General features: G+C 37.1%; 1 protein-coding gene across 1 annotated transcript in view; it reads right to left on the reverse strand.

Annotated features, from left to right (window-relative positions):
- The window catches only part of Sycp2 (synaptonemal complex protein 2), a 62,647-nt gene that overhangs the window by 20,048 nt on the left and 30,603 nt on the right, over positions 1 to 11,996 (reverse strand). Inside the window, exons 22-25 of the mRNA XM_021194528.2 lie at positions 8,758 to 8,888; positions 8,197 to 8,615; positions 3,046 to 3,173; positions 2,245 to 2,281 (exon numbers count right to left, since the gene is read on the reverse strand). Coding sequence (XP_021050187.1) covers positions 2,245 to 2,281; positions 3,046 to 3,173; positions 8,197 to 8,615; positions 8,758 to 8,888 — 715 coding nt within the window. The remainder of the gene's footprint in view (positions 1 to 2,244; positions 2,282 to 3,045; positions 3,174 to 8,196; positions 8,616 to 8,757; positions 8,889 to 11,996) is intronic.

Genomic DNA, 11,996 nt, shown 5'->3' on the forward strand with positions numbered 1-11,996 from the left:
CAGGATACAATCCACAGAACTCAAGAAGGGTAACAAGCTGAAGGGCCCAAGTGAGGATGACTCAATCCCACTTGGGAGGGAGAAGAAAGCAATCAAAGAGGGGTGGGAGGGAGAGAGTGACCTGGGTCAGAAAGGTGACAGGGAGGGGAAGAGAGGAACATGATCAGGTATTGGGTGGGGAGGGGCAGGACTGAAGCCCTGAGGGCCAGCAGAAAGAATCAAAACAGGCAACCTCAGGAGGTAGTAGGTTGGGGAGACTCTCTAGACTGTACCAGAGACCTGAGAGATGAGACATTCTCAGGACTGAAAGGGAGGAACCTTAGATGAAATGCCCTACAGTGGGGAGAGGGAACTTGTAGAGTCCGCCTCCAGTAGAAAGACAAGGCATAAAGAATAGGGGTGGGGTTGCCATCCCACAGTCAAAAACTCCAACCCAGAATTGTTCCTGTCTGAAAGAACTGCAGGAACAAAAATGGAGAAAAACCTGAGAGAAAGGATGTTCAGTGACAGGCTCAAATTGGGATCCAGTTCAGAGGGAGGAGGCCCCAAGTCCTGACACTACTATTGATGCTATTGTGTACTTACAGAGAGGAGCCTAAGATGGCTGCCTTCCAAGAAGGACAACAAGCAGCTGACATAGTCAGATTCAGATATTTACACCCAACCGATGGACAGAAGCTGGTGACCCCTGTGGTTGAATTAAAGAAAAGCTGGAAGAAGCTGAGGAGGAGGGCAGCCCCATAGGAAGACCAGCAGTCTCAACTAACCTGGACCCCCAAGGTTGATCAGACACTGAGTGACCAACCAGGCAGCATACACCAGCTGATATGAGGCCCCCAACACATATGCAGGAGAGGACTGCTGGGACTTGAATCAGAGAAGATGCACCTAACCCTCAAGAGACTTGGGGCCCCAGGGAGTGGGTAGGTCTGGCGGGGTGGGAATGAGGGGGTGGGGATATCCTCTTGGTGATGGAGGTTTGGGGAGGAGGTATGGGATGTGGAACAGAGGGTAGACTGGGATTGGGATAAAGACTAGATTGTAAAAATAAAAAGATTAAAGAATAAAAGAAAATTGTTAACCCTCCCCAAAAGAATGAATCAATTGCTTAAAAACATCTCCCAGCCAAACTACTGTCTTTCAAAGACAGTTTAAAAACAAACAAAAAAATCCTAGCAAGCCATTCTATGTCCCTACTCAAGTCAATAAGCACCAAGCAGCAGAGACAAAGTAGGTTTCTGAACAAAATGGGACATGGTTAAAGTTGGGAATTTTGGAAAGTAAAGAAGGTAGTATTTGAATGTAATAAAAGGTCTGGCACGAAACATGCTATAACGAAAAGAAAACTATACATGACTAGTATAATAACAAGCCAAGAACTGGAGAGCAGACCCTTGAAGTTTAACAAATGAACATATTAAAAAAAACTATAAATGGTAAGTCAAAGAAGATCTGTACTTTTAAGCCTAAACAAACAATAAATATTTTAACAAAATCAAGATTCCAGGATTTGTCAGGATAGATGGGATTAGTTAGCAAAACAAAAAACAGTAAGATATTGTGATAGACAGAATCCAGTCTAAATCATAGACCACCTAAATGAAAATACTGGGTCCCCATTTGAAGCTATTTTTATGGTATAGGGGCTGTACCTAGTGCTGTAGACATGGTAGGCCAAGTGATAGACACCACAGAAATATTTCCTTAGTTGTCTTCTTTTGAGACAGGGTTTCACTAAAAGTTATCTAGGTAGTCCCTAAACTTGCAATCCTCCTGCCTTAACTTTCTGAGTAATTGGAATTATTGAAGTATACCATGTGGTCCAATTTAAAAGGAATGTTTTCTTTAGAAAACAGAAATTTAAGGAAATATTTTAAGTAACTTGTAATGAAATTTGTCAATTGTTATAATCCATTTAGCAGTACTCTATAACTTTAAATCTAATTCCCTTTTCTTTTTTTAAAAAATATTTATTCTTATTTTTTTGCACATTGTTGTTTTGCTTGCATGTATGTCTGTGTAAGGATATAGGATCCCCTAGAACAGGGGTTACAGAGGGTTGTGAACTGCCATATGGTTGCTGTGAATTGAACCCAGGTCCTCTGGAAGAGCAGCCAGTGCTATTAAATTCTGAGCCATCTCTCTAGCCCCACCCCCCAATTCCATTTTTTAACTATTATTTTAGTGCTTACAATCAAATATTGAGTCTGACTGTAGAAATTGGTGAAATTAAGCAGCACCTACCTTATTGAACTGCAGGTCAGGTTTCTTTGAAAATTCACTACAAAAAAAGATAGTGACAATATTTAAGGAATGACTCAGTTATCAGTAAAATGTTTTTCATAAACACTATTATAAATACTAAGACATATCTGGATTACTAAATTACTATGCTAAAAAATGGGCACCAACACAAACTTAAAACAAAATCTCTTTTCAGTCTGTTGGTTTTATAATCTAACAACTATAATGATCATAGTTAAAAAATCTAAGTTGCATCAATAACATAGGAAGAAGTGCTAGACACTGTAAAAGGTATAGTTAATTCAGGAAAGTACTTTTTTTTTCTTACTGCGTAAGGCCAGAGTGAATTTAAACAAGGACGAACAATCTCACAGCCTATAAATGGATGTTTATGATAAGAACAATATTTCAAAAATATTGCAAATAAGAAATATTAGTTAATATAATTATTTCAGCTCACGGATACCCTATACTTCATTAAGCAATAAATTTTTAGCACACTTATCTTTAGTCATTATTAGGGTTCTATAAATAAAATTCTAAGTTGTTTATGCCTTATAGATTTCTCTCTGAATGCCACACTTTATTGTTTCATACTTTTGACATTTTATATAGTATAATCACACCTAGAATGTTCTCTGTCTTATAATTTGCTACTACTATTGGTAATAACAAATTAGTAATTATTTTCTAGTAGAAAGTTATATTATTCAAATGTGTCCCTAAAACCTTTTATCATACTGTGCAAACTAATTTAGTTTTATCTGTCAAAAATGCTACTATCTCAACTTCTGATTATACCTGCCATCCTGAGGCTCCTTCGGTTTTCTTGTTGACATCATGCTATCACTTGGGTTATACCTCCTACTAATTTGGTTTACCAAGGATTCTGATGTACCAGTAAATCTTTTCCCTTTTGAATTTTCTCTCTGAAACAATTAGAAGTTACTTTATAACTACCAGTTAAAGTTCAAGGGAAAATAAAAGCTGAAAGAAAGTTAAACAAATTTACTTCTATGGAGACCTACAAAAATTATAAGTTGGAAATGAATAAGTCTGAACTTTATGCAGCAGTCCAAACCATTCTACCCACATACAGAGCTGTGCTAAGTGCTGTACATATTTTGGTATATTGTTTTTAAAGTTATTATACATGAAAATAAAGTACTTTAGGGGAAAAAGACAGATCTTTGAAAAGATCAGTAAAATGGGCAACCTACTAGCAAAGTTAACTAAGAACTAAAAGAATTATATATAAAATTGCTAACCAGCAATGAAGAGTCCATCATTCTCAAACACAATGGCAGGAAAATAATTGAGGAAAATTTATGACTCTATGTCTACCACTCTGATAACAAATGAGGTGGACTGGCTCCTTGAGTGATATAGTTGTTTTTGTTTTTCTTTTCTTTTTTTTTTTTTAATGCATGCAAAGAGAAATGGAACATTTGAGGAAACCTGCATTTGTGGATTCAATCATTAGTTAACTTTCCATAACAAAAGGTACCAGATCTAGGTGGGTTTATTAGTGACTTCATCTAATGGAGAAATTATATCATATTCTCCCCAATATATCCATTAGCTCTTATAAACAAAGATACCAGATCAAATCCAATACATGAGAAGAACTGCACAACAGAAACAAGTAGGACTTACTCCTGGTATACAAGGCTGTATCAACATTAAAACTCAATGCCTGTTATCTCTCACCTCAGATAGCTTGAGTGAGAAAAGTACCATCAACAGACCAATAGATGCACAACTAACAAAATGATAATAAAAGAAAATCTCAGCAAACAAATAGCAGGAGATTTCCACACATAGATAAAACACACATACACTACCACTGTAGTACACATGAAATGTCCTCCTAAAAGGCTCATGTGTTGAAGGCTTTACTCCAACTAGTAGCTCTAACTGAGAGAAGTCACTGGATCGTAACAGTGTTAATCTCATCAATGGATTATTTTTTTACTGATAAATTCACAGTTGATCGAGTGGGTTAAGAAGTAGGAGATACCTTTATGGAAAAAAAAGTTATCTAGGGCTAACTCTTTGACAGGTATAACTTATCTTCAAGCCCCCTTTTCCTCCTCGTCATCCCTTTGTTTCTACTTCGTCACTATGGAGGTGAAGGGTTTCGTTACACCATGTTCTCCCTGCTAGGAGCCACAGACCGAATCTTTCAAAGTATGAAACAAAAACACATCTTTTCCTTGGGTATTTGGATCACAGTGATAGAAAAGCTGACTAATAGCCATTAAAGATAAGCCTTTCAGAGGACCCGGGTTCAGTTTCTAGCATGCACATGGCAGCTCACAGCTATCTGTAACTCTAGTTTAAGGATGAACATGTACTTCTGGCCCCAACGCCAGTGTATGTATGTGGTCACATAGAAACATGCAGGCAACACACTTATAGACATACATGTTTTTCAAACTTCAAAATTACAAAAGTTAAAAATAGCATCACACTCTGAGGAACTAGATCCTTTCATAAGATGAGAGGCAAAATACTTACTAGTCATCACTTCTTTTCAGAATCATACTGGAAACCCAGCTAACTCAATAAATAATAAGCAAGAAAAGAATTCAAATTTCAAGGGTAATCTTAATGTTTATTTATAAAATTCCCTAACTGTCTTTTGGACCTGACATACGTGAAAAGACTAATGAGCTGTTGAAATGGGTTTGTTCACTATATATGTCTGTTAAGGTTCTTGATTCTGTGGTGTTGATCATTTGCCTGTGTTGGCATTCCAATTCTGTCTTGATGACTGCAGCTTTTTAGTCAGTTTATAGCACTGTTAGTTCTCCCTGTCACTAACTGGCTATCACGAGCATTTGAAGTTGAGTTTATTTCTAAAACAAAGGTTGCTGGGATTGCATTAAAGTCACAAAGTCAAAATGTCTCACCTTTGAAAATAATCTATAACATGTGTAGATATCTTTTGGATTTCTTTAGATTCCTTTTATTAGAGTTCTGTAGTTTTTCTCTTGTATAGTTTTAACAATAATTTCATTTGGGGTTGCTACTAAAAACTGCTGGTTTCTGGAACAGTGATGGTCTTTTGTATTTTAATCTTGCACCTTACAACTTTACTATTATTGATTAGCATTTATGGAGTCTAGAAAATTCCTGAAAAATTAAAGTACTACATATTAAGAATTATCACCACTAGAATTTTAGGTAATTTAGTTTAAAAAATTCTAATAACACTTACATATATAAGGTCTCTTGATTTTATATTTTCTTGGGTCAGGAATATGGATTTTGAAAGCTATCAAAAAGTAGTATGTTAATCATTTTGATGTCTGTGTTTAAAAACAGTTATTATTTATTATCCCTTCTTGGCAGATGTGTTACTAGCTTGCTAAAATGTGACAAAAATGAACCTCTCTAAAAGCAATGTATGACAACTTCATATCTTCCAAGATAACAGAAAAGCCTTGAGTCATTGAGCTATGGAGGAGCTCTTCAGTGCTGATCTAGTAAACAAAAGGCAATGTCTGCCAGGAGCCATCAAGGAGAAGCTAAAAACTAGGAGGTGATGGTTCTGCCATGGATTGTCAAAATTAATGACAGATTTGCTTCTCTAGGCAAGGTTGAGAAGATTTCATTTTAGGAAAGATCCTGTTTTTCCTGTTATTATTAAACATATATAACAATCACTAGGTATTAGCCCACCCTTTTGAGCAGATCTCTGTAGAATAAAGATGTACTGTCTTGTAGTGATGCTATATAGAAAAATAGATGATTTCTTAATTCTTAATCCCATAAATATCCCTAAAATTATATTAGTAATTATTTAGCTCTTTTATAATAGGACTGCTATTAAGTCCTTTCTGATGTCAAAACTACATTGAAAACTCTGCTAGTCTTCAAATGTCACAGGTTAATTGCTCCTAAGGTAGCAAGAAAGCATCTACAACTTAAGAGTACATTCCAAGAGGTTGTAAAACAATTAACCAAAGGTCATAAAAAGGGAACTGAGGATCTACTATAGGTGCTAGGACAGAAGATAAAATATTGACTGGGTTTATCTATACAAAACTTCAATGATAACTTAATTATGTTTTTTAAAGGAATGCTTAGCCAGATAATTATTGTTAGTGAATATGCATGTAAACATTCTCTGTTGTAAATTTCTTATTCAATTTCTGAACTTTGAACTTGTGAACTTTTTACCATGTGATCATGTATTCTGAAAGATGTGTAATTGTTGAAGATAAAGACAGGAGACAGAACTGAAAAGAAATTAGAAGTACAGGCATTGAGAGAAAAAGCATTTGGAGAAAAGGAATTGGGAGTAAAGAATTCAGAGCAAGGGCACTGTTAACATTAGAGCAGGAGGAAAGAGCAAGATTAGGAGAAGAGCTCAGATAGAACTCTTTAAAGAGAAATGAAGAACTTTTTAAAGGGAAGAGCATTTTAGAAAAACTTTCTTAAAGAAATTTCATAGAAAACTTTTTACAGAGAACTTTTTAGAGAGAACTTAGAAATAAAGATTAAAATCAATTTTCAATGTGCCCCTTTGTCTTCCTGAAACTTTAACTAGCAGGCTGGGAGTTAGAGCCACACAGTTCCTGCAGAGATAGAACAAAAGCTATATTATTTAGCCTCTCTCTGTTTTACTATGAGGTGCTAAACTCCAGAGACTGAAGCTTCTGGCCTCAGAGGAACTCAGCAAATGACTATAGGAGACTGATCCACCTCATAAAGATCAGGAAAAAAGTAATACAGGAAAAACAGCAATATTAGGGAAAATAATTTGATTTAAAGAAACATATCACAGAAGGTTATGTTGGGGTTTTGATATTATGATAAATACTTAAGAGAACTTAAAAGGATAAAAATTGTTTTTTTCCCTCATGGTTTCAGAGATTGTATTTCATAGCCTCCCTTGACCTTGTCACTTTAGGAATAAAGTTAGGTTGAAAATCATCGCAGCTACAGTGTGGCCGAAGAGTCTGTTTACTTTTACTTCACACCAACTACAAAGCAAGCAAGATAAACAGATGGAAGAAGCCAGAGTAAAACATACTCTGCAAAAGCACCTCCAGTGATCTGCTTCCTCCAACCAAGTCCCTCTAATAGTCCATACAGTATGGATGCATCAATGACCTAATCCACTGATGAAGCTACTGTCCTCATGGGCTAATCAACTCTCAAAGATTGGATTCACTAGCTGGGGCCAAGCTTTCAAGGCACAGCATTTGGGGATATTCTACTATATACAAACCTTAACAGATGATCAATCAGGTTTCTGTGCTCCAAGAAAAAAAAATTACATGCAAGTTCTGTGAAACAGTTTTAACCTTTCTTTTACATAAAAATGAAGCCACCAACAACATCACTACCACCACCACCACCACACTTATTTTGTTTACCATTTGTCTGGTTATTCATCACCTTAAAAGATATATAGTTAATAGGGAAGAGGAACCTTGATGGGGTTGCCTCCATCAGATTGCCTGTAGGGACAATTTATTCATTAATGACTGATATGAAGGGGCCCAGTCCACTATGGGTGGTGTCAACCCTGGCAGGTGGTCCTGGGTCTGTGTAAGAAAGCAGGCTGAGTGAGCCATAGAGAATGAGCCCTGACTTCCCTTCATAATACATTGTAATTTGTAACAAACTCTTCCCCAAGTTCATTTTGTTCATGTGTACTTCATCGTGATAGAAGGCAAACTAGGACAGTTGGAGGCCTTACTTACAGCACACACACTAGCCACTCAAAGAAAAGAAGCATTATGAAAGACCAGAACAGTTCATATACACCGACATGCCTGTATACCAATTTTGTTCCACAAGTCTGTGTTAGGGAGGTGAACTGGGAGCTTAAGGAAGCATTCAGGAGTCGAACTAAAGAACAAGGCATTTATCTATTTCAAGTCTGTAGCAATCAATTAAGCCTCTGTGTAAGAAATTAATACAGCCAACACTCACCACTGGTATTTCTTCGAGCTCACATGAAGTAAGTTCAGACATCAGCTCTTTTCTTGATTTTGTATGATTCCTCATCCTTTTTCTAGAAGGGCTTTTATCACAGATAGTAGTATTCACATCTTTTGACAATACACATGTCTTCTTATAGATGAGTGATTCTTCAGTTGTCTTATTTAGGAGTACTGATTTGTAAGTAGTTTCAGATTCAATATGCCAATCATTCTTTTTTGCATTTGCAGTATTTTTCTTTTGTGAATATTTAGGATGATTTTGTTCTTGAATGTTTCTTTCACAAAATTCTGCTTCATCTGACTTGTTACACTTGATTACATCTTTGCTATATTTTACCCTTTGTGTTTCGTCAGAATCATCATCTGATACCGATTTTTGTTTAGTGCATTTTTTGTTGACACCAGTATCTAGTGGAAGAATGAGAAAGTCTTCTACAATGAATATATTGGTAACATCTAAATTTTTTCTGTAAACAAAATTGTTAGGTATTTAAGATAAGTGTGTTGTTTCCCTAAACACTACTGTATTAACTGGAAAGACTGTTTTCACCTTTGGTAAAAGTGTCTCCTGGTAAAGCACGGGTTCTCTGGTTCTTGCAGAGTTTGATAGTTGTTACAGGTGTCCAACATGCCCATCTGGAATGTGTTTTATTTTTTGAGATGTCTAAAACATCAGGCAATCTAGAAAACATTTTATTTGCTCAATATATTATCAAATATTCGTGCATGAGTTATAAATATGATGCTTTTATATAATACCCAAATGTTTGTTGAGAAAATGCTAAGCAATTAAGTATGAAAAAGCTATCATACAGCATGTAAAAATTATATAAATTATCAGATTAAAAATACTAGAAAAGTACCATTTCTGTTACTGCACAGCTACATACCTAAGTACATCTTTGCATATCCTATCTTATTGTGAATTAACCAAAATCATAGAGTGGAAAAAGAAAGCATCTTAAACAAATGGTGCTGGTCTAACTGGCAGTCTGCAAGTAGAAGACTGCAAATTGATCAATATTTATCTCCTTGTAGAAAGCTCAAGTCCAAGTAGATCAAGAACCTCAACATAAAACCAGATACACTGAATCTAAAAAGAGAGAAAGTGGGAAATAGCCTCCAACACATTGAAACAGGGGAAAATTTCCTGTACAGAACACCAATGGCTCAGGCTCTGAGATCAACAATTGACAAATGGGACCTCATGAAACTGAAAAGCTTTTATAAAGCAAAGGACACTGTCAATAGGGCAAAATAACAACCAGCAGATTGGGAAAAGATCTTTACTAACCATACACTGGACAGAGGGCTAATATCCAAAATATATAAAAAATAAAATAAAATCCCCTCAAGAAGTTAGACTCCAGAAAAACCAAATAACCCAATTTAAAAATGGGGTATAGAGCTAAACAGAATTCTCAATTGAGGAATCTCAAGTGACTGAGAAGCACCTAAAGAAATGTTCAACATCCTTAGTCATCAAGGAAATGCAAATCAAAATGACCCTGGGATTCCACCTATACCAATAAAAATGGCTAAGACAAAAAAATCAGGTGACAGCAGATGTTGGCAAGGATGTGGGAGAAAAGGAACACTCCTCCACTGCTGGTGGGATTACAAGCTGGTACAACCACTCTGAAATTTGGTCTGGTGGTTCCTCAGAAAATTGGAAATAGATCTACCTGAAGAACAAGCTATACCACTCCTAGGAATATACCCAAAAGATACCCCACCATATCACAAGGACATGCACTCTACTATGTCCATAGCAGCAGCCTTATTTATAATAGTCAGAAGCTGGAAACAACCCAGATGTCCCTCAACCCAAGAATGGATACAGAAAATGTGGTTCATTTTCACAATGGAAAACTACTGAACTATTAAAAACATGGGCATCATGAATTTTGAGGGTAAATTGATGGAACTAGAAAATATCATCCTGAGTAAGGTAACTCAGACTCAAAAGGACACACATAGTATGCACTCACTGGTAACTAGCTTTAGCCAAAAAGTTCAGAATACCCATGATACAACTTATAGAGGCTTAATGAGAAGGAAGGCCAAAGCGTGGCTGCTTCAAACCCACTTAGATGGGCTACAAAATAATCATGGGAGGCAGAGAGAGAGTTAGATACCTGGGTGGGAGAGGGGAAGGGAGAAAAGGAAGGACAGGCAGAATCAGGCATGGGATGAGCCAGGAGGGATACTCACAGAGGGCCAGAGGAATGAAATGAAATATGCAGCAGTGTGGGTTAGGGGACAGGGGAACCTCTAAAAAGTCCCAGATACCTGGGATGTGAGAGGCTACCAGGACTCAACGGGGATGACATTAGCCAAAATACCCAACAGAGGTGAGATCAAACCTGAAGAGACCACCTCCAGTAGATAGATATGGCCCCCAGTGAGGCAGGGGGCTACCCACCCAACTTCAAAATTTTTAACGCAGAATTGTTCCTATCTAGAGGAAATGCAGGAACAAAAACTGAGCAGAGACTGAAAGAAAGGTCACCCAGTGACCAGCCCAACTTGGGATCCACCCCATGCATGCATACCAAATCCTTACACTATTACTGATACCATGTTGTGTGTGCAGACAGGAGCCTGGCATGATTGTCTTCTGAGAGGCTCTACCAGCAGCTGACTGAGACAATGCAGATTCTTACAGCCAACCATTGGATTGAGTTTGGGGACCAATATGGAAGAATTAGAGGCAGAACTGAAGGAGCTGAAGGGGATTGCAACTCCATAGGAAGAACAATAGTATCAACTAATCTTCAGAGCACTGAGAAACTAAGCCAAAAAAACCAAGGAGCATACATGGGCCTGTTCGTGGCCCCAGGTACATATGTAACAGAAGGCTGCTTTGTCTGGCCTCAGGGGGAGTGGATGTACTTAACCCTGTGAAAAATTGATGGCCCAGGGAAGAGGGATGCTGCTGGTGGTAAGCAGCAAGTGAGAGTACCCTCTCAGAGGTGGGGGGAGGGATGGGGTGAAGAACTAGAGGAAGGGGGTACAGAAAGGGAGGTCAACTTTTAGAATGTAAATAAATGACTCAGTAAAGATTTTTTTTTTTTTAAAAAAAATAAAGACACTAAACTCAAAAACATTTCCACACTCTAGTATTTTAAATTTCTTATGGCAAGAACTTTAAGTTTCATAAAGAAATCAAAGATCTCAGAAGATGGACAGATCTCCCATGCTCATGGATTGGCAGAATGAACATAGTAAAAATGGCCCTACTAACAAAAGAAATCTACAGATTCAATACAATCCCCATCAAAATCCCAACACAATTCTTCAAAGACATGGAAAGAACAATTCTCAAATTCATCTGGAAAAGTAAAAAACCCAGAATAGCAAAAACAATTCTTAACAATAAAAGAACTTCTGGGGTAATCACCATCCCTGACCTCAAGTATTACTCCAGAGCAATAGTGATTTAAAAGTGCATGGTATTGGTACAGAGACAGACATGTTGATCAGTGGAATAGAATTGAAGAACCAGAAATAAAAACCACACACTTATGGTCACTTGATCTTTGACAAAGAAGCCAAAAATATACAATGGGGAAAAAAAGAATCTTCAATAAATGGTACTAGTCTAACTGGCAGTCTGTACGTAGTAGAAAAATGAGAATAGAACCGTATTTGTCACCCTGTACAAAGATCAAGTCCAAGTGGATCAAGAACACTCAACATAAAACCAGACACACTGAATCTAATAGAAGAGAAAGTGGGAAAGAGCCTTGAACTCATTGCCACAGGGGGAAATTTCCTAAACAGAAT

Source organism: Mus pahari, chromosome 3 (genome assembly GCF_900095145.1).
Source record: "Mus pahari chromosome 3, PAHARI_EIJ_v1.1, whole genome shotgun sequence".
Lineage (NCBI taxonomy): Eukaryota > Metazoa > Chordata > Mammalia > Rodentia > Muridae > Mus > Mus pahari.